The sequence below is a fragment of the Cricetulus griseus genome, chromosome 3, assembly GCF_003668045.3.
Source record: "Cricetulus griseus strain 17A/GY chromosome 3, alternate assembly CriGri-PICRH-1.0, whole genome shotgun sequence".
Classification (NCBI taxonomy): domain Eukaryota; kingdom Metazoa; phylum Chordata; class Mammalia; order Rodentia; family Cricetidae; genus Cricetulus; species Cricetulus griseus.
The window spans coordinates 235,905,388-235,929,824 of NC_048596.1; the positions used below are offsets into that span (position 1 = coordinate 235,905,388).

The window sequence follows — 24,437 nt, forward strand, 5'->3', positions numbered from 1 at the left end:
TGCATATGTATCAAGCATCTGGCCTTGTCATAGTAATATAGAGATAAGAAAAGGGAAAATAACACAAGGCACAGAAGCTGTCGAACATTAGGATCAGAAAGACCTCGGCTCTGTCTAATGAACATCGCAGCAAACCATGAATCACAAATAAGCTTGATGGTGACTCCTGAGAAAATTGTGGACCACAGTAATGACATCTCACAGGAATTTTGTGCAAAGGAGATTCAGGCAGAACCCATTCATAGGTACATTGCCTCAACTTGGGACTCTGAAACCAGAGCCATTTTAGAAGGTCATGACCAGGGACCAGCCTTCTGAGAAAGAACAAACAGGAACAGGAGTGTCAGGCATGGAAACAGCCATCCTTTGTGGTCAGTTATGCTGCAGAGTTATCTGATACCCAAGAGAGTCACCATTGCTGTGGAAGAGGCAGTGTTTTCTGGGTGAAGAATCTTGATGGGAGAGGGACAGAGTGGAAGTACAATGCAAACAAGGCAGAATAGACAGGTTAGCTTAGAGGCGCTTAGAGGCGTCACCTGTTCTGTTGGAATTAAACTTGGAACTACTTCTGAACACTTGATTTTCTTTGACTAAATTTGAGAGACCTGTGCAACTCTGGGGTCATTTTAAGTCTCACAGACTAGAAACCCGGGTCACTGGTAACATAAAATGGTGACATAAAGAAACCAAGGTAGCTCAGAGTTTAAGAGCACCTGTTCTCACAGAGGATCATGGTTCAGTTCCTGGCACCCATATGGTGGCTCACAACCATCAGTAACTCCAATTTCATGGAACCTGACCTATAAGGACACTGGACAGACATGGTACACATACATATGTGCAGACAAAATATTCATACACATAAATCTTTTAAAAGGGCTATTTTAGGAAGATACCTTAAGGAGATAGATACATGAAGAATATGATCCACAATATATATGTATGTGTGTGTGTGTCATGTATGTATAGAATATATATACTATGTATATTTGTAAGTGTGTACATATATATGTACATATACACTCATACATATTTTTAAAGTTCAACTGAGGACACATTAAAGAAAAAATGGGGAATTCCTTTCTATGGCTGCAAGAGAAGGCTATTGTATCCACTGTCTAAAATAGAAAACTGAATAAAAATGACAATAAATGGATAAATAAACATCTCACACTTTCAGAGAATGTGAATCCACTTAAGGATGTGAGAGTATCTGTGGCTTAGATGGCTGCTGAATATCTGTGTTGTTCCTTCCTGGAATCAGCTGCCCCTGCCTCTGCCACCTCCCCCCATGACACCTCTTACTCAGTAGATAAGTAGGTCTGTCAAAAAGCAAGGCACCAGCTAGGTAGGCTGTGAGGACCAGCAACTGTGACACCTGTCCAAGGAGTTGCCACAGTAGGCATAGTGTGAAGGTGGCAAGTGTAGGGAGGCCCGATGTCTCATAGGCCTGACCCCATAAATCTTCACTGAAATCACACATGTGAGACACACAGATGGCCTGCAGACAACCATCAGTTGTAACACTCGTATTCTCTCACCCATACACAGAAGATCCACTTACAGGGTGTGGATTCCTTTCTGCTTAAGATGGCACACAATCTCTTCAGTTCTGAACTCAAAGCTACTTGCAAAGAAGGACTCACCTAGGAAATTCTTCTAAAGAACCTTTGAAATTTTGACCAGGAATGTTAATGTCAACAGATTAAAATTTTAACCCAGGAAATTTACTCAACACTGAAAACTGCATATAAAAATCTAGCAAAAGCAACCTTTAATAGGGAAGTACCTGAACTTGGAATTGCTGTATTTTCTAAAATGTACAGCTCTAACTCAAAATTTTGGCATAGACAAAAATGCAAGTACAATCTAGCCCTCAGTGATAAAATGATCAGGAAAACTAATCTCTGACTTGGACTTAGTAGGAAAGCACTTAAAAGCAGCTACTACTCTCTTACAAATATAGCTTAACAATGGAAGACAACTTTGGTGTATACTTCAGTGGGAAAATTCCTACCTCACATGGTTGGTTCATGCCCCAGCACCAAAAGAGAAAATAAAGTTGGGGAAGAGTAGCTTGAGTATGACATACAAATAAATATATAAAAACATATACACATGTAACCATCTGTAATATGATCTTTCACACAGAGCCATAGCCCATTATTTCATACTCTGTACAGAGAAAGGGTAGGGAACAGAGTAGATGCAGAACTAAAGGATGGAGAGGAGGGGTGAGGGAAAGATCAGAGAGAGGGTAGGAAGGGGGAAGATAGAGAGAGGGAGGAATCAGTAAATCACACAGGCTCACTTAAAAACTAAAGTTTGATACATGTACCAGCCATAAAAAGTAATGACAAGGGGCTGGGGAAATGGCTCAGCAGTCAAGAGTGATTGCTGCTCTAATAGAGGACCCGAGATCAGGCAGCCCATATCGACCTGTAACTTCAGCTCCAGGGAATCCAACACCCTCTTCTGGACTTTGTGAGCGCTGAATGCACCCACATGCATGCACACATATAATTTATGTGCACACACATAAATAAAAGTATTTGTTAAATAAAAATAATGACAAGTGGCAAATGTTAGTAAAAATGTTGATATTTACATTAAATGTGCATATTCTAAAAATTCTAACCAAAATACAGAGGATTTTTTTCAAATAGGATTTTTAAAAAACATGATCTAACTCTGAAACCCCTACAAGACACATCCCACAAAATGAGAGTCACAAAGAGACATGTATAAGAATAATTTATAAAATATGTATGTACATGAAAATCAACCCTGAGAAGGCTGGGAAAGCTATTATCAGTATCATTCAGAGACAAATGGGTTCTAAGACAAGAAATTATGTCATGAGAATTATACAATTAAATGAAGAAAGAAAAGAAGGAGAGTCAAGAAAAGATAAAGATAGGTATATATCAGAAAAGAAATGAAACTGAATCTACACATAATCATGCACAGTTGGAGGCCCAGGTAACACACATGAATCTAATACTCCTAATAAATAAGGCAGAGATCAACACACAAAATTCAACTTTCTTTATGTGTATATGTGTAGATCTGTGTGTACCTCGTGTGTACAAGTGCCCTCAGAGGCCAGAAAAGGGCTCCAGATGCCCCACAGCTGGAGTTACCAACATTTGTGAGTTCTCTAACATGGGTGCTGAGAACTGAACTCTGGTTCTCTGTAAGAGCAACAAGCACTCTTAACTACTGAGCCATCTCTCCAGAAGCACAAAATTCAATTTATAAACTACTAATACAATATGAGATGGAACTGGGGACAAAACATCATTCACAATAGCATTGGTGAGAAATGAATATATTTTTAGATAACCAACAATTTATATATCTGCATGCATCTAAGCTTAAGCTTTTATACTTCTCACTTTCCTATCAGGCTTGGTCAGAGCGCCTAGGTGACTTAACACAGACCATGTGCCTTTGAAAGGATCTAACCACTAGCAGGATTCTTCTGAGATAGGCTGGCCTGCTCTTGCTTTCACGATGTTTGACAGAAAATAGCAAAAAGCTGTTTGACTTGATCCACTCAGTAATGCAAGATTTTCATTGTAGACAAGATACATCAATTCATGAAAACTCATCATTCCACTTCCATTCATTTTAACACATCAGACATTGAGGGGAAGTGTTGGACACAGGGTCTTGATAAAGCCACAAGAATGCTCTAAATTTAGAACCTATCTACTGCTCTGACTTGAACAAAGTTTAAGAGGAGCCCCCATCAACATGCCAAAGATTCATGTGCTAAAACTCTGAGGTATGGTATTAATGGAGAGGGAAACAGAACTGAAAGCAATAGGACAGAGAAGGTAATACAGAAACCAGGCATTAATCCAGAATTTGACACCTAAAATGCTGCTAAGCAGGGACCGCTATTGACTGAACTGGAGATCATAAAGGATAGTCATTTGAGGAAAGTGGTGATGCATCATGTTGAGGACACCCTAGGCTTTGGAATAAATGCCGGTCTTCATGGGATCTTATCAGACATGATAGAGCGATGTCTGTCTGGTCCAGGAGGAGATGTGACTGCCTCCCGTGCTGAAGTGCCAGCAGGCTAGGTGATGCTAGATGAAGGGTAGGTAAAGAGACCAGAGGATCTCTGGAATTTGCTGAGCAGCTAGGTCAACTGCATCGGTGAACTCCAGGGACAGCAGAGAGTTACTGAGGAAGAGAACTGACCACAGCCTCTGGGCTCCATGCATGTATATGCATGTGCACACAGGCATACACACACAAAGACGAAGAAGCAAGAAAATGCAGTAGGCAGGTTGACAATCACAGAAGAAGGGTACACCCCATTTTTAAAGGAGCAAATTCAAGAGTGAGGTCAAACAGGGTGAAGAAGGCAGAGACTGTGAGTCTGATGACTAAGATATTGCCAGGCATAGTTAGAAAAAATTTAGTAGAAGTAACAGGAAAGGATTCTATTTCAGAAGTTCTAGAAAAGACGGGATTTTCTGTATCATAGCAATGACAGATGGAAGTGACAATATAAGAAACTACCACCTTCAATTGTACAAAAGAAAGTATCAGGGCAAGTGAAATGGCTCAGTGGGTGAAGGCACTTTTCACCAAGCCTAGCAATTTTAGTTCAATGCCTGGAACACACACAGTTGAAGGAGAGAACCAATTCAAACAGGCTGTCCTCTGACCTCAGTATATGTGCCATTCATACTCTTGCACAACCAGATTTTTTAAAAAGACAGCTAGTAATATCCTCCATTACAGTATCCATCCAAATTCCCTAAGCTAAACACAATTTATATTCATTTCTTCCATATTATACCCGTTTGTATTTGTGGTTGATGAAAGAAGAATGAAGCACACTTCTGGGCCTGAGAAAAATTCCTGTTAAAAAATTAGTTTAACCTCATTTCCTGGAGAAGCTAATGTCGATTCCTTCATAACCCAGTGCCAGGCCACAGAAACAAAAGTGGAGCAGCCCAGGTGATGTGATAGCAACTGGATGAACCACCTGCGTCTCTGCCTGAACACAACAGAATCAGTATCCCCTTTAAGCATCCTGCTGATTAGCCCTTCTTAATTTCATGCACCTCCAACACTAATGAGCTTACACTGCTCCTATGGAAATGACACATTCAATCAAATAATAATGCCTTTTCATAGCACAGGTAACCCAAAGCACAGTAGAGCTGCCTGAGATGTGCCTTTTGTTTTACCCTCTTTGTAATGTTGAACTTGTACGCATTCACATGCTTTGAGCAGAGTGTAAAGTCACCTCTGGCACAAAAGTAAATCTGGCTTTTAGAGCTGACAGACCAAGACCTGTGAGAGCAACTGGCCTTCAAGAAATGCACATTGAAATATGGGGCATCTTTTTGCTGACTAATCATCCTTCTGAATGGAATCTTAGCTATTAAGCTCTCTGTGTCATCTCTCAAAAGAACTGAGAATTATATTTGCAGTAGAACACTGTGATCTGGTCCAGACACTCCTGGAAATCTGGTAGACAGCCAGAAAAGAGAAAAGTCAAGTAAATGAAGAAAGAGTAGAGAGAGGAGAGAAGGGGAGGAGGGAGGGAACAGGGAGATAGAGAAAGGGGAAAGGGAGATGTGGGGCGAGGAGGGGAAGGCAGGGGGAGAGGAAATGGGAGGAAGAAAGGGAGAGAGGAGCTGACACAAAACCATTTCCAGTTTATGCTAAATTTTCCATAACACCTCAGAGTCTATCTTCCACCAATAAAGGCCCCAAAGAAGGACTGAAATACTTTCTCAAGGATAGTACATGTTACATACACTCCAACTAGGTGTTCAAATACTTAGTTCCCATAAGAAGGTTTTTATTGTTTGCTTGACTTTCTGGAATTCAGCTCACAGCCTTGAGCATGCTAGGCAAGTGCTCTACCTCTTAGCTAAATCCCTAGCTCTTGTCCTTAGTTCCATAGTTCTCACAGACCCTGATAACCTCACAAGAACAATAGCCTCTATTTTGAGGCACAGATCCATAGGCAAGAGATGCAATTAACATCATAAACTCACATATGTCCTCCCAAGAGACTTGAATGCCTGGGGACAAGGCCATGTCAGTTATAGCTATTGTCAAAGTCTGACTCCTCATAGTGCAATGGTCAAAACTGGGGGCGGGGTGAGGGGAAGCTCAGATATTTGATTTTTTTTCACGTGTTCTTTACTAATGCAGTATTCAATGTGTGTTTCTCCACAGACTCTCATGTGTTGTGTGCTTTTGAGCAGATCTAAACTAAACTGACCAGAACTAAAATGTTTCTCATAAATAATAGTAATTCTATCTTGGTTAGGGTTTCTATTGCTGTAACAAATGACCATGACCAAAAAACAAGTTGGAGAAGAAAATGTTTATTTGGCTTGCATTTCCACATTGCTGTTCATCACCTAAAGAAGTCAGGACAGGAACTCAAGCAGGGCAGGAAACTTGAGGCACAAGCTGATGAAGAGGCTATGGAGGGATGCTGCTTACTAGCCTGCTCCTTGACTTGCTAAGCCTGCTTTCTTATAGAAGCCAGGACTATCAGCCCAGAGATGGCACCACCCATAATGGGCTGGGCCTGGGCCCTCCCCCACTGATCACTAATTAAGATAATGCCTACAGCTGGACTTATAGTGTTATGGAATACCCCTTTACACTATGTGAAGATATGGCACTATGATTGCTTTAACAAGCTAAACAGCTAATAGCTAAGCAGGATTTTCGAGGCAGAGAGAATGCTGGGAAGAAAAAGACAGGGTTGCCAGCCAGATGCAGAGCAATCAAGATGGGCATTACGGAGATGAAGTAATAAAGCCACAAGGCAGAAAGTAGACTAAAAGATATAAGTTAATTTAAGTTATAAGAAATAGTTAGAAACAAACCCAAGTCATCAGCCAAGCTTTCATAATTAATAATAAGTCTCCATGTCATTATTGGGGAGCCAATGGTCCTGACAAAGAGTCCCACTACATTATGAAGACATTTTCTCAATCGAGGCTCCTTCCTCTCTGATGGCTCTAGCTTGTGTCAAGTTGACACAAAACCAGCTAGTACAAATACCATCACAAAGTTTCTGCTTAGTCTGCCTGTGACTGTTCTGAGAACTTGACATTTGTCAACTTAGTTCACAAAGGAGCTCGCTCTTAACAGATTCCTGCCAGTGCAGATGGGTATTTTGTTGCTATACAATAAAATCAGACATATTCCAAGTGTGGAATTGCCACTCACCAGCAGCAAAAATCCTTAGGTCACTTACACAATGGATGTTATGTAGCCAAATATCATTCAGACCAACCAAGAAAAGGATAAACTGGGCAGAAAATGTGGTGTATTTTGTTGGTGATCTAACAAATAAAGCTTGCCTGAAGATCAGAGTGTGGAGCTAAACCACTAATAGCCACAGAGGCCAAGCAGTGGTGGCTCACACCCTTAATGCCAGCACTAGGGAGGTGGAGACAGGAGTGACATGGTTGGGCAGAGAGAAGAATAGAGGAATATAAGGGGGAGGAGCTCATTGCATTCAGTCTGAGGATTCCTAGAGAAGGCATCCAGTCTGATGATTCATAGGAACAGGATGGATTCTTTGGTCTAAGGACTTGGTAGAGGTAAGAACTAGTGGCTGGCTGCTCTGCTTCTCTGATCTTTCAGCATTAACCCCTATATCTAACTCCGGGTTTTTAGTATTAAGACCAAATAGAATTCACGATAGTAAATACTAATTTAATGATGGAATCTCTTTCCTTTCTTTATGTGTTTTCACATGAGAATATGTAAAACCTGTTAGAATCTTCTCGTCTCATACTCTGGATAGAATTACAGAGATAATTCCACATAGATGCAAAAGAAAGGAAGAAAGACATAAATTAGGAAGGAAGGAAGGAAGGAAGGAAGGAAGGAAGGAAGGAAGGAAGGAAGGAAGCAGCGAGACAGACAGTTGGGACTGAAGAGATGGTTCAGAAGTTAAGAGTGCCTACTAACTACTCCTGCTAAGGATCTGTATTCAGCTCACAGCACTGTTGGACCTCTTACAACCCCCAGAATTCCAGCCCCAGGGAGATCTAATTCCCCCTTCTGGACTCTACAGGCAACCGCACTCATACACACACACACACACACACACACACACACACACACACACACACACACACACACACCAATTTTAAAAATAAAATAAATCTTTGAAAAGAAAAATATATAAGAAGCTGGAATTTTTATTTTGATTCATTTTTTGTTAGTCTGTTCATTTGTCTGGTTTTGTTTTTTGAAGCAAGGTCTCTAAATGTAGCCCTAGCTACCCAGAACTCACTAGGTAGACCAGAATGGCCTCAAACTCAGAAATCCACTTGACTCCTTAGAGCTGGGACTACAGATGTGTGCCACCACACCCAGCAAGTGCTGAAATTTTAACTGGAGGCATCCTTGTTCCAGTATTGATGCTTCTGGTAAGCTTAGATTTAATTCTTCCACCCTAATGGTTTTATACTATTTCCTAAATCTGAAACCACCAAGGTAATTTGTGGGTAAACTGAAACTGTGAAGGATGTGATTAGCTAACTCTGTGGTGAGAAGATCGGTCTGTATGTATCAGGGGCACTGGTCACTAAGGTGTGAACTGGCAGTACAGCAGGTGCTACAAATACAGTAAGACTTGTCATGCATCACTTCCACTCTCTCAGAGTCACTGTACCTGTGGTCAGAATTCCTAGAGTAAAGGAATTGTAAAGTTACTCAATACCCTTTTTGCATTCTTTGACCACAACACTAAGTCACAATATTATGTTGTTGACTGCTATAGTTTGGTCATGAATGTTCTTCACAGGTTTCTGTTTTGAACATCTGTTCCCAGTAGCACTGTATGTGTCTATGACGTAAAGGAGGGGGACTTGCTAGGAAGAAGAGTTTTGGTGGGAAGGGGGCAAAAGGTCATGGGGGTAAAAACATTACATATAAATTTGTTACATATATACATGAAAGCACCAAAGAATAAAAACCAAAAATTAATTTTGAAATATCAGTGAAGACACTATCTGATCTGTGAGAGTCATTCTAGCTTACGGAAAGAGCCTGGGTAACCCTCAGATGCATCAGTGTCAGCCTGATGCTGGAACCTGGCATCTGACAACATCACATCTTGTGAGACTGAGCTCTCAATACATATGATCTGAGGTCATCCCAAGGTAAAGAGTGTTAAAACTAAGCTAAGCCATAGGATGCTTTATTAGTGTCCCTGGAGAAATGCCAGATATATACCGAGACAGGCCTCCATCCACCTGGTATATAAAATGCTATGTCAAATGTGTGAGAGACAATCAAAGAAAGGCTCTATTTCATGTTTCTCTTATCAGCTCTGAAACACTGACTTAGTCATGGGCTTTGTGCAAATTGGGGCTTTTAGTTAAAATGCTGGAGTAAACTTCAGGTTATAGTAACCAGGACAGGGAGTGAGCTCAAACAACAGCCTGCTAGGACTCCATGTTGCAGAGTAGGCTCTAGTACAAATCTCCTCAGCTCTTCTTGGTTCTATTTCTTTTCAGCAAGTCAGCTCCCTTACCTCAATACTAAGCTTGGAACTGCAACACAATTCCAGTAAAATAATTTCTTCTAGAGGCTTTGAAGGTGCAACCTTGAAAGTGTAAATCCAATACTGCAAATATATATGTATATATGTTATTAGAGCTCCCTAGATTTATTATTTGAGTGTTCCTCATTTAAAAACATCCAGCTGCAAATCACACATCATTGTCCATAGCCTCTTTTAAATGGAGCTGAAGCAGCAGCTCAGCAGTTAAAAGTACTTGCTGCTCTTGGAGAGGACCCAAGTCTGGCTCCCAGCATGCGTGTCAGGTGACTCAGAACTGCCTGTAGCTCTAATGCCAGGGCACCTCATGCCCTCTTCCAGCCTTGGTAGGCACAGCACTCAGCTACACATATACATAAGTATCCCTAAAATGTGCATACACATACACACATAAATGATTCTGTAATCATCATCTATGTCCTAACAGCCAGCTAAAGATTAAGTCTTTTTATACAGAAATGAAGCAAACTAAGTGCCCAGACTTGATTTCATTCCATCCTGAAGGAATGCCATAATTTCTGCTGAAATTACTGCTTACAATTATGTATACTTATTCAGATATTGATATATGCATATCCTAACTGCTTATATAGAATTATCTTGCATATATTAACGTAACATACAGAGTATAACAAGGCATATGTCTATAAACACTGTGGGTTAACTTTTGAGTGGATTACTGTTGACATGTGTGATTATGGTTTCAATGTGCATGACTTAAATACACTCCCTGGTGAATTCCCCCTGGTGAATAGTTAGAAGTAGCTGTTGATTGCTTAGTTTTTATTCTAAGTGGATTAATTTTCTATAGTAATTTTATATTCACAATAACACTAGGAAGAAGGTGGAGACAGGTCCCATGTATTCTCTACTACCATCACTTGCACCTCACCAACAGACCAGTGCCACTGCCCAAGCCCCTGTGTGCCTCCTGTAAACCCTAAGAACCCCAAGCAACCTCTGATCTATTTATTGTCCCCACAATTTTACCTTTTCTAGAATATCGTGTAGCTGGCAACACACAGGGTGTAATCATTTTCAGACTAACTTCTTTGTGAATTGGAGGTTCCTTCACAAATTCTCTCAGATCAACGGCTCCTTTCTTTCTAGCTCAAAATCCAACCCCCACTGTATGGGTGTTCACCTACTGAAAGACATACTGGCTGCTTCCAAGGTTGGAGAACTGTAACTTAGGTAAGCATCTATTAGTATTCAAGTGTAGGTATTTACAGAACCTTATATTTCAAGTCATTTGCTCAAGGACAGTAATGACTGAATCATATAGTGAGGACATGCTTAACTGATGTAAAGGTGTTACACTGTCCTCTTACATGCCTGTTCTATCTGCCTTCTCACCAGAACAGACAAGAGTTCCCACTGCTCCACAGCTTCACTAGCATTTGATGTCATCATCAGTTGGTCTTGTCCCCTCTACTAGATCTTGCTTTACAATTGCAAATAAATTGACATCAACATGTATGTGCATGTTTCCATGATCACACATTGAGCAAGCTGGTCCAGGACAAATATGTTTCTAGGAGCATCTATAAGTGTTTGTGGAGTGTTTAGCCCTCTATGAAACAGCTATATTGCAACCTCACCCTCACAAGGCTCAGAGGATATTGTGGAAGAGAAGATGGAAAGCTGTAGGAGCCAGAGATTTGGGAACACTGCTTCACAGTGTGTCTTCTAGATAAGACATACATGAACTCACAGAAACTGTGGTTGCATGCACAAAACTGGTACAAGATTAAGCAGGTCAATGTTCCAGTGTGGCTAGGGGAGGGGCTCAAGAGACCTCATCTCTAGTTGAGGGGATATCGGCATTTCATGGCTGCTGGGTAAGGATAGGTAGGGTTTTGTTCAGGGGCCATGGCCCCTAGTAGGTGGTTGCCCACACTCCAGTGTATGGCCTCGAACTCCCATGTATACAAGCAGAACTAATTGAATTCATTAAGCTACAGAAAAGAAAGCATGGGAGGGGAATGAAGTGAGGGTCAGGGAGGAGTTGGAGAATAACAGGAAGGTGGGGATTGTCAAATACATGGTAAACATTCACAAAAGTGTGTGTGTGTGTGTGTGTGTGTGTGTGTGTGTGTGTGTGTGTGTGTGTCTAAAAAGGTTTTATGGGTTTACAGTCCTATCAGAGATGTATGAGAATACCCATTATCACCATGTTACATAGCCACCCTTGCAACCTTTTGCCAGTGTCATGCATAATTCATTACAATGTGGTATTCCTTTCTCATTGAACACCCCAAACAATACCAAACATTTTTCAATATTTGGGAAGCTATGTGAGCTACCTCTCTTGGAGACACAAATGCTTATAGTGTTTTTTCTACTTAGATTCTTTTTCATTATGAATTCACAGAAGACTTCTGTTTATTCTCTAGAGTGAAATCCTCATATTTTGCATGCACAATTGAAAACCCTGTTTACAATCTGAGCTTTGTCCAGTTGTTTTGCTTGATTGTCTTATGTATTACAATGTCTGTCGATATCCAGTTGTTTTTCCTTTTAATGTTGTGAAATAAAAGTTTGTTTTTGCTTTGGTGTTTGTGATTCTTGGAACTTTTTTTTTAAATCAGTTTTATTTAACTATACTTCACAAGCAATAAACTTTACCAATTAAACCACACAATCTGATACATTTTCTGACTTTTCTACTATCATTTCACTACCAAATTGCAAAGTACAATGTGTTCATCTATTTTATGGAAGAAACACATCTATATATCTCTACAACAAATTCCCATCTACTTCTCCCAACTCTTCATGTTCAACTGCTTTACCAGCAGAGATACATTTGGGTCCCTGTTGTTGTTGTTGTTGTTTATGTGTTTCTTAGGTGTTAGTTTTGTCTTTTTATCTAAGGATTCTGTGTTGTACAGATTAATAAGTCTGGAGTTGGAGATGTCACTCGGTGCTGAAAATCCATGACTAGGATATTTGAAGCCCTGAGTCACAGTACCCTAGTAATTATAGAAACAAATGAATAATCCATTCTTTTCTGACTACATAATATCCCCTTACCAGTTAATAGCAATTTTGGTTGCTTCTTAATTTGATGCTGTTATGTAAAAAAAAAAATGCCTAAACACACTGGTACAAGACCCTGAGTAGAAGCAGATAAATAACTCTTGGATAGATAATCAAGAATGGATTGCCAGGCTAGGGCATAAAAGTTTAATTTTATCAGAAATAACAAACTAGTTTTCAAAAGGATTGTTCCATTTTGTATTAAAATGTAATTTCATGATCTTCATTACTACATACCAATGTCTGCAGCTGAAATATTTTTTATGGAAAGATATTAGAAAGTTATACTAGCAAAAGATCTTAGCATTTTAACCATGGAACTTTTACAATTATCTATTTTCAGGATTTTTCTGTAAAGCCTTTGATTCTTCACATTATGTGTAAGTATGAAATAGAGATTCATTCTTTATACCAAGAAGCAAGTTAAATATCAATCTAAGTACACTGTACCAAGCATTACTGTAGCCACAAGTGTGTTTACTCAGTTCATGCTAAAGATACTCAATTAATTCCACAAAGCAGGACAATAATCTCTGTGTGCTGTCTCTGTGTGCTAGCTCTATGTGCTATAGAGAAAATAAGAGAAGCTTTTAAAAGCTAAATGAACTGATGAACTTTCAGAATAATGTAAGTATTGTTATGGGTCTAAAGATTGAAAGATGATTAAAAATCAATATATATTTATTGAGCATCTACTTCCCTCAAAAGTATGTTAGTTCCTGAGATGAGACAGGTGAGTGGCTATCTCTGCCAGCATGCTCTTCAGAAAGAAGGAGTATGCACTACAGATGTAGGAAGGCTTTACAAAGGAAGTTGTGCCTAACAGCTGAATAAAAGAGGAGTCCACTTCCTTCAAGTGAAGTGTATGCCAGGATGTTCTAGAAAGAGAGGAAAGCAGAGCATATTCAAAGGCACAGAGTTTTGTTTTGTTTCCAGAAAAACTGAACTGGGCTGTTTATACTTTGGGGAATGTAGAAGCATGTCTCAAAGTACCAAACCAATATGCTGAGCATATGATATGCAATGCAGTATTCAAGAAGTGTCCACTGTTCCTTGTCTTTCAATTAACACACTGGAGACAGGGAGTCTGAAGACTCACTATACTCTTCAGTAGAACACTTGGCACTTGCTTGCTTCTGCACCACACTCTATTTATAATATACAACCCAAATTTTATCCATTTAGTCTCTTTCAAATTTCAAAAACCTAACTCATTAATTGCCATCCGTGTAGAAGATCCATCAAGCCCTATGCGTCTACTGACATAAAGTCTGCTAACACTACAAGCCAGAAGGTTTCTTTCTCTCTTGGCTTTATGATAAGATGAGAATTCTTAGCTGACATGAAAGTTGTCCTCTGTCATACTTTTGAGTATTAGTCTTATGGCATTTGTTCCAGCTGCTTCTTGAGAAATACAATGCTTCCTATATATTAGACCAGACGTAGCCATGCACCAGATACGACCACTGCATCTTTTCTTTTTACAACTCATGAAATAGGAATAGTTTCTTCTTTGTGTGTGTGGTGGAGGTAGTCTGGAGAGATACCTCAGTGCTTGCCATGAAAGCATGCGGACCTGGGTTCAGATCCCCAGGAGACCATAAAGATCTGGAGCAACAGCACGGGCCTGCAATCCCAGCACAGGGGAAGCAGCCACTGGAGGAATCTTCCAGCTCACTGGACAGTCAGCCCAGTCAATCAGTGAACTCCTGGTTCAGTGAGACAGACCCTACACAAAGAAAGAAGTTAAAGAGTCACAGGAGAAGACAGCTGACCTTGACTTCTGGCCTCCACCTGCATGTACACACACATTGTATGTACATATATTCATACATATACAAGACAACCACACACAGAGGCAAAATGTCTGAAATTCACATTTCAGTGCCCATCCATACAATTTTTAGGCTCACAGCCAGGCTTATCTATTTGCATACTGTCTACAGCTGCTTTGGGGCTAAATGTCGGAGTTGAGAAGAAAACATGACCCAAGATATCTAAAATATTTACTCTCTGGCTCTTCCCAGAAAAAGCTGCCAAGCCAGCTCCACTGGCTGCTATGTGCCTACAGCTAAGCCACACTCTGAGATCTAGAAAGGAAGAAGCCTGAAAGCCCCTAGCACAAAAGTGTTGTTCTTCAAATTCAGGTCTTAGTGCCACAGACTGGCAGCTTTGGGATGGGAAGATAATAGTGTCAGGAGAGCTTCCCAATACTAAGGTCCTGAGTTCAGATCACCAGATCCCCTGTAAATTCGGGATGGGTGTGGCATCCTGGCTATAATTACAGACTTGGAAGGCAAAGATAAGAAATACCCAGAGCATGCTATTTTATGGAAACTTTTGCATAACATGCATTCAAAAAGCCTGCATACACGCACATGCACAAGACACACATGAAAAATGGGAAAAGAGGTGGGACTAGAAGCTTCTCTTTCCCCTACAGATGTCTGTCCTCTGGTGTTGGAACAGATAAACTATCACCAAATGTCCACTCCAACCCGAGATTCTAGAAGGCCTAAAGCACTAAAGGCCTTTAGCACCTACTGGGCAGAACCAAAGCTACCAGTACTTAATAAGCCATCCTCATCTTCCTGCCCCCCAAAGCCCATACCACCAGGCAGAGCCTGAGCTGACAGATAAGGTGGCAAGAATGTAACCCCCATTGCTCACTTAACTTTGTCAGCATGGTACCTGGGTAAGCAGTAGACAGAATGGATAGGTCACAGCATCTGCCAGTCTTCTTCCATTGCTTGGAGGGAATCCATTAGCAAGAGGAAAGTTCCAGGGGGGAATCTGATCCAGGCAGTCCCATCTGCTCCATGCTTAGTAGAGACCTCCAGTAGATGATGGGCAAAAATTGTTTCTTCTAAAGTTTTCATTTTGTTTCATTTTCTAGCTCTTGTAAGGAACTTACTAAAAAATAGAGTGCCCCTTTCTTAACCACTGCAAGGATTCTTTAAAAGCTATTAAAGTTCCTCAGTATAGTATGAATCTTCAGCTTATAAGGCAATATACTAATATCACATTTATTATCTAAGTATTCTATAAAATGTTTCCTAGATGGAGAATTTCAATTATGTCATCTTATTCTACAAGTATTTCTTTTTGTAGCCATTCTTTCCAAACTGGGTAGCAGCATGAATGAGTGTTTAAATTTTAGCATGAATTATTCATCTATAACTTAGGAAACACACAGTTCCATGTTAGCCCAATGTAATAATTTGTTGCCCTAATCAAATGTTACAAGTCTTCTGTTCCTTCAGAATGCTATTTAAGCATAAAATCACTTATTCTAAATTTTCTTGGCTGTGTGACACATATCTGTGTGTGACCAGAAGACAATCTTGGGCTATTATTCCTCAGAAGCTGGGTACATTATTTTTTGCAACAGTCTCTCTCTCTCTCTCTCTCTCTCTCTCTCTCTCTCTCTCTCTCTCTCTCTCTCTCTCTCTCTCTCTCTCTCTCTCTCTCTCCTAGAGTTCATCAAGTAGGCTTCAGAGCTCAGCATGTCTCGGCCTTCCCAGCACTCGAATTGCAAGCATGTGCCACCATGACCAGCTTTTTTCCCATGGGTTTTGGGAATCAAGCTTACAAGCCAAGCACGTTACTAAATGTGCCATCTCCCCAGCCTTCGTGGGGATATTTTCTTTCTGCCACACACACTGACTACTTTTCTTTCCTCTTAAAATATTGGCAAATACATTATATATAACAAAACACAAGAATGCTGGTAAGCAAAAGTGATTGTTGGAAAATTCACATTCCTCCCCAACATGATGGTCTTTCTTTTGTGTCCCTTCTGCAGAAACAAAATCCCCTAAAAGCCAAAATGAATAAGCAGAATTACAATAACACTTGTATTTGTTTTTCATAACATGTTTTATTATTTCAATTAAATGTTAGAGGAAACATGCTGGGAAAGAAGCATCTGAAGTTTAAGATGTTTCACAAACCTTATTTTTAAAGCCAACCTTTCTTACATCATCTGGCATTTATCTCATACTGACATTTTTATTATTCAAATTTTCCCACTTGAAAAAGAAGAGCGGTTCATCTGGAATAGCACAACTGCCATGCATCATTGATGCCCCATGCATTATTGATGGGGTGAATAATATCCTGAAATGAGAAGTCGCCAGAGATAAAATTCTGCTTTTTCATGTCCCATTATGGGAAGAAATACTTGTAATTAAAGTGATGCCAGAGAAACTACAAGAAATGCAAAGCTTTCTTTCTTTTTAAATTTATGGGTATGGGTGTTTTGCCTACATTGTATGTATGTGCAACACATGTGTACTGTGCCTGCAGAGGCCAGAACAGGAAGTCAGATCTCATGGAACTTGAGTTACAGATGGTTGTAAACCACATGTGGGCACTGGAAATCAAACCCAAGTCCTCTGCAAGAGCCACGTTGCTCTTTACCATTGAGTCATCTTTCCAGTGTCCTGGGAAAAGCTCACTGGCAACTCTTGAAAGACTCTAAAAAATTAACAGTGGTGTCTATACTTGCTGTGGACAAGGAACAGTCTTTAGCTACAAGGAACCTATAAGACCCCCATATGTTGCAGGATATCTAATTACACTGTGTGAAAGCACCTTTTGATTGGTTTAATAAAGAGCTGAATGGTCAATAGCCAGGCAGAAGAGGATAGTCAGGACTTCTGGACAGAGATAGGAACTCTGAGAAGAAGAGAGGCGGGATTCACCAGTCAGACACTGAGGAAGTGGAACACACTATACTGAGTAGACATAATGAGTCATGTGGCAGAGCATAGATTAATATAAACCAGCTAATTTAAGTTATAAGAGCTAGTTGTGAACAAACCTAAGCTAAGGCCAAGCTTTTGTAACTGATAAGAAGTCCCCATGTCATTACTTGGGAGCCGGTGGTCCAAAGAAAGACCAGCTATACCCATACTATCTCCTCTCACAAACATCAGGTAAACACCTCATCACAATAAGACCATTAAAGAAGAGCAAGTCTTTTACTAAAGTGAATTTCTGAAGATTAGATTACTCCCTAAACTATGGATCAGATGATTACATTGTTATGTATATAACAGTGTTTCCCAAACTGCTCCTGTGGAGTCCTGGGGTTGCAACAGATCTATTTCCTAGTGTTGTAGTCTTTCCTACTATTTTAAAATCATATATAATCAAACCTGTGCTTTAAAATTATCCCTTTTAAAAATATCTTCTAAAAATGTGGATTGCTTTGATATATTATATATATCAACATGATTTTTAAAATGTTTTTATTACATTTATTTTTATGTGTGCATGTCAGATGGCAACTTTCAGGAGTTGTTTCTCTCCAACATCTAGGTCCCAGGGATATAACTCAGCTAACTGGTCAGGCTTAGTTGGCAGCAATCACTTTTACTTACTGAGCCATCTCACCAGTCCTACTTCATTATGTCATAAGGGCTGCTGCCATGGATGTAGATCGCTGAACAAGGTGAAGACAGCAGCACACGGCATCATATGAGAAGACAAATATTCACCATGGCATATTGCTATAAATTGTTCCCTGTACAGAACTGAAGAGCCAAACAGGTAAAAGTGTAAAACCAAATACTAATAGAAATCCTTCCCAGAGGGGCTGGAGAGTTGGACCATTTGATTTCATTACTGTTATTCTGGTTTTCCTACATAAAAGCACAACAGAGTATTAGTTTTTAGTTTTCTCATGGTTAATATATGCCTGGTGTCAGCTATTAAATATCAGCTATGAGCAGTCTCTTCATGTAATTCAAGTCAACACCATTGAGCAATACAAATTTATCAAGGGCACATTAGGTGAACTGGTTATTGCTAAATGAATTATCTTGCAGATCACAAAGTCATGGTAAGTGAGAAGAATGGAAAATGAGAACCGTCCCATTTCCCTGACTGTGCCCTTCTGTAAGCCACTCTAGTCAGAAGTGGGCTCTCTGTTTTAATGACCAGATCATCCATAAAGCCAGCCGTGGCAGGCCACATTCAGTGATAAAGTCTACACTCTACATGTGGATATGTCCTTTTTAAAAGGTGTGCCAAGGACTTGAGAGATGGCTAGGATACAAAGTGCTTGCCTTGCAAACTCAAGGACCTCAGGTCAATCCCTATAATCCACATAAGAAAGCTGGACACAAAAGGCACCTTTGCTTGTATCTTTGAGACAAGGTCTTAACTCTGTAGCCTAGGCTTTCCTTGAACTCTCTCTATAGCTTAGGCTAACTGTGAACTCACTGTAATTCTGTTGCAGCATCCCAAGTATGAGGATCCCTAGTATGAACCACTGACAAGGGCCATTCTATTCATATTTTTAAAATAATACAACCCCAAGCACGATTGTGGGCATCTGTAGTTCTGAAACTCAGGAGCAGCTGACGCAGGAAGATCAGTACTACATGATGGCTAGCCTGGGTTACAAATTATTCATCTCATGAATGTGTTCAAATTCATTTGTATACAAGAGGGTAAATGTCTTTAATTTCCTCTGATTGGGTTCTTAACCCCTTCAACCCATATGAAATCTAACATTTGACTATTTGAGATCTTGTCCCTTTTGATTAATTACTGTTTTTTTTACTGATTTTCTTTCAAAGACCCAGTTTCTAAACTAACCCATCAGTTAACCTAACTGCCCCATCTTGCTACTTTCCTATGGTTACTTTATTGCTCTTTACTTTTCTACTTAACTGTTCAATTTTTTTCACTTAGAAGAACATGTGAAATTAATTCTATAAATATATCTTCACTTCTTTACTGCACCACATATATCCTAAAACATCATGCTTTATCACTGTATACAAAAAGCACAATTTTGTATTCCTTTTATTTTGCTTGTCCTTTGATCCAAGATTTATTCCCTAATGTATTTCTTAATTTTCAGGTACAGGGACCATTTGTTATGGGGTAGGGTGTGGCTATATGCAGGGCTGCAGCCTCACATTGGCCACCTATGCTTTCCAATGTGTTCTTGTCACCATATTGGGAAACAATACAAATGTCATCTTTCCTCCTCCACTTCTTCCTGCTCACTCAGTGATACCATGTGTAAGAATGCCAGCCACCGAGCTTTCCTTATGTGTTATATGAGATGTAAACATAGTATTTGAACACCTATGTAACTCTGCCTTTATGAAGAAAAATAAATAAGACTAAAAAAATTATGATTGCCTGATAACATAAGGTATCCCCCTAATATTTGTATGTATGTGTATCGTGGGAATGTAGTAGTGCACGGGCACATGTACGCATGTGGAGGCTGGAGGTCAGCCTCCAGTGTTGTTTCTAAGGAGCCATCTACCTTGCTTTTTTGACATAGGATCTTTCACTTTTTACTTGGAACTGGCTGGAGATGATCCCCAGGGAACTGCCTGGCTCCATCTCTCTAGCCCTGAAATTTCAAATGCTGACCATGTGATCTCTGGAGCTCAAACTCAGGTCTTCATACTGGCATTGTAAGCTCTTTACTAACTGAGTCTTTCCCCTTCTGAGCTCTCTAAAACTTTCCTGAAGATTTACATATGTGGGAAGCAGTCAGGAGTATATGCACAAGTGTGCAAGTACACACAGAAGCCAGAAGAGGGCAGCCAGTCCTCTGGAGATGGAGTTACAGGCAGTTGTGAGCACCCAACATAGTACTGGTAATCAACTTCATCAGCCACAAGCATTCTTAACTGCTGAATCACCACCCCAGCTCCCAACTATCTAAAATGTTAAAAAAAAAAAAAAACTGTCTTCTGCCTGAAAGTTGCTAGTGCCCAAAAAATCAAAGCCCAATTTCCCATCTCTATAGAGGCAAAAATGAAATGTCATTTGTATAAGTAATGCATAGCAAATAACCTGTCATGTTGAATGAGGAATAACCAATCATGTCATCAGACATAAACATTTATATTTTCCACAGGAATATCTACACTGATATTTCAAACCTTCCCTTACAGGAGGTGAGCCTGAATAAACATCTTAGGAGCATAATGGACCATCTCCCCAAGAAGGCAGTCCTGCCTTTGATGGAGAGATGCTATGGCCTGAGCTACTTCTGGGCCTGCTTCCAGGCCTTCATATATAATTTATAGAGTCTGACTGGTTATTGCCGACAATCACTCTGTGCTCCCTATTTCATGATAAATGCAGGAGACACCAGTTGGAGAAAGGGAAGCTACATCCCATTTTTCTACTAATGAAAGTCAAATCCAGCTATATCCAGGTGAAATACAGCACTACAGCTATATTTACATATTAGAATCATGAATTGAGGCCTGGAGTTCCATCTCTTTGTCATTACTTGTTAAATTTTTCTAGTTCAGGGCACAGAGCTTGACACACACACACACACACACACACACACACACACACACACACACACACACACACACAGAGTTAAACCTGGTCCCCAGAGGTCCAGGGCTTGGTATATAGAGACAAGGGAACATCAGCATAAACTCTGCAATGTCCTATAGAGTTTGTCAGAATACAGACCAAATGGTACATGCTAGAAATTCAGACAAAAAACAAAAAACACACTGAAGTGGGGACTACAGTGTCAATTTGGGAAAGGTGACCTGAAGAGACACTGATTTATGTGGGCTTTGAACAAGCCCCTTTCCCTTATTCTGGCTTCTGTCTCCAAGTTGTTAAGTCCTAAAAAACCAAAGCCCAGAGCCCCAACTCTCCATGAAAAGGGCAGAGAAGAAGCTACTGGAAGAAAAGAGCAAGGGAACATGTGCACAGCCAAATGAAGCAAGGCAAGAACAGCAGCCAGGCTAACACGGCCCGATGATCCAGCTATCACGGGGGTGGAGAGAAAGGAGACTCTCAATAAAATAAGAAAACAGCTTAGTTCTCTGCCCAATGTCAGCTTTATCTTTAATCCTATGCAACTCTTCATACTACATTCTTTCATAGAAGAAACAGTTCAGGTGAAGATCTAGGCCTATGTGAACGCTTGATTATCACTTGGTATACCCATTGTTGAACTAGGAATATTAATTTGAGTAAGTATTACTATGTGAGGGGAGCAAAAGACAACCTTGGGTGTCTTTCCTTGGGTGTTGTCCACATTTTTTTAAGTTTTGAGACAGGGTCACTCATTGTTCTGCAGCTCTTCAAGAAGGCTAGGCTGACTGGCCAGTGAGCCCCCGGGATATACTTATCTCTGCATTCCCAGCGCCCAGACTGCAAGTGAGCACCATCATGCCAAACTTTTTTATGTGGATTCTGGAGATGAAACTTGGGTCCTTGTATGTGCAAGCATCTTACTAACTGAGCCATCTCCCTAACCCAGAATAAGTGTTAGAAACCAATTTCCTTAACAAAGAATCAAAACAACATCATCTACTACAATGTTTGATATAATGAAGACAGTCAAAAGCCAGGTTATAAGGCTGGAGAGATGGCTCAGAGCTTAAAAGTGCTTACTGCTCTTCCAGAGGACCTGGGTTTGCTGCCTAACATCCATATGGCAGCTCAGAACTGCCTGTAACACAGTCCTGGGGAATCTGATGCTACATTCTGACCTTCGAGGACACCAAACACACACTTGATGCACATACATGCATGTGAATACTCACAAAAAAATAAAAGTATTTTTAAATAGTTAACCGAAGAAACTTGTTCTAGTCACCACAAAAATGTGAGAAACCAAAGAAAATGCTAAATATGAAAATGCTAGTTCTTGAAGAATAGTTTTCATAACTAGACCTATCACAGTAAATTTTACAAAGACAATGTTCCAATAAAAATTGTCAAATTAAAATAAGTGTAAGGAGAGGACTTGGGATGAAGCTCAGTGGTTGAGTGCTTACCTAGCAACCATAAAGCTATGAGTTCAAAACCAGCATTGCAGAAACCAGGCATGTTGGTGCACACCTGAAATTCCAGCACCAGGAGATGGAAACAGAAGGGTTATAAGTTCATGGGCATCCTCAGGCTACATGGCAAGTTCAAGGCCAGCCTGAGCTGCATGAAACCTTTTCCCAAAAAATATCTAAGGAAAAGTATATTATCCTTAACATATGCTTAACTATATGAGTCCTTGTCTCAAAAAAAAATCTAAGCATGTGTATAATACATCTAACATTGATTCTATAAAGTTAAGATTTTCATTTGGCATAAATAACTATAATAAATATATCATATATTCATTGTTAGTTTATAATTAAAAGGTGCTGCATCATAAAGAACTAATCAAATATTTGAAGCCAAAAGTTTTGGTATAAGTGTACACAGCCCTTACTAACAGTGTTGTTGATGTCATGTTGAGTATTTCAAATCTAAGATTTGATGCCTATTTCCATTTCTTTATTTGTGTAATGAATATGATCACAATACATACTTTCTCTCATTTAATGGAATTTAGTGGAATTTAAATGAGACGGCACACCAAGAACGCTATAAACTCAAAAGTGTTACACAAGAGATCACTGCATGTGCCATATCTCATTCATGTTAAGACTCTAAGAAATACCTTCTTTCCCCAATTCTTCACAAACTGACTTATCAACAGGCCCAGAGTGTTCTTGGAACATAGTCTAAATTCAATCACAATTCCCATTGCCATAGTTCCCAGTGAGAGGAAGAGTCAGATGCCAATCAGACAAAGCTGAGCTTCCTGCTCATTCCCAGCTTCCCCTCTCAAACTCCTCCTTCTCAAATTGCTGTAAGAGCCAAGAGAATCTTTAGAGCCCTTCAAGCAAATGTCATCACTACCTAGCTCCTGTGTCCCACCCCACAGCCCTCTTTTCATTACAAAGAAACCTGGACTCCTCCCCAACCCAGGATCTAGGTCATCCTTAGAGACCTCCTCTATGACAGCTGGTCTCTGTGCTAGTTAAGCATCCCTTATTCCTGCCCAAGAGATGCTATGTGACTTTGTTCTTGTTGGAAATGTCAAGAACTCAGTCACTTCATTCTGGCCAGTTCAAACACCACTGCCTCAAAAAAAGCCTTCCTGAAGTGCTGTAAAAGAACAAGACCTTGCTCAATCTCTGTCTTCCAGGTTACTCTGCTTTCCTTCCAGGCCTTTCTTCATTCAGTAATCACTTCATTTACGGACACACCTGCTTCCCCACTACCAAACAGCCATCCTGGATCAAGGCCTTTTCTACACCAGTGAATATGTGCAATCCACATAGACTTGGTTTTCAGATCAGACATCTTCCTACCCCATTTAGCTTATAAATTGCCTGTTCCATAGAAAACAGCAGAATGCTCATACACAAACTCACTACCGAGAGTGAAACTTGAATACTCCATCAGTCTTAAGAGTTTTCAACCCACCTTGGAATTTGATGTAGACTCCAAAAAACAAAGTCTGTTGCCAAATCCTTCGGCTGCCAAGCATAGTTTCTGCTGCTCTTTGTGGACAGTCGCAGTGCACTGCAGAACCACCTCATCATCCTACAGAAAGAAACAGAAAGAAAAGTGAGATTCCATGTGGCTGGGCTAAGGGGGATCTAGAAAAATAGTATGTTATTACTTAATCATCTGAGGTGCTGGGTGCTGAGGAGATAGCTTAGCAGTTAAAAGCACCTGCTGCTCTTACAAAAGAGCCAAGTTTCATTACCAGCACCCACAGGGTGACACATAAGCATCTGTAACTCCAGTTCCAGGGGCTACAGAATTGGGTATTATCTTCTGACTGCCATGGGCACCAGGCATGGTAATGGTACACATATATTCATGCAGGCAAAACACTGGTATGCATAAAATAAAATATCTAAAAACATGATTAAGTATGAGCTATGCTAGCTAGTTATAACCATCAGCTAGATAGAACTATGAATAACTTGGGGAAAAGTCTTTATGAGGAGTTATCTAGATC

At 40.1% G+C, this 24,437-nt stretch overlaps 1 protein-coding gene across 1 annotated transcript in view; it reads right to left on the reverse strand.

Annotated features, from left to right (window-relative positions):
• The window catches only part of Ryr2 (ryanodine receptor 2), a 401,257-nt gene extending 377,081 nt beyond the window's left edge, over positions 1–24,176 (reverse strand). The window contains exons 1-2 of the mRNA XM_035441718.1: positions 24,159–24,176; positions 23,894–24,013 (exon numbers count right to left, since the gene is read on the reverse strand). Of these exons, the coding sequence (XP_035297609.1) occupies positions 23,894–24,013; positions 24,159–24,176 (138 nt within the window). The remainder of the gene's footprint in view (positions 1–23,893; positions 24,014–24,158) is intronic.
• Positions 24,177–24,437: the final 261 nt, after the last annotated feature.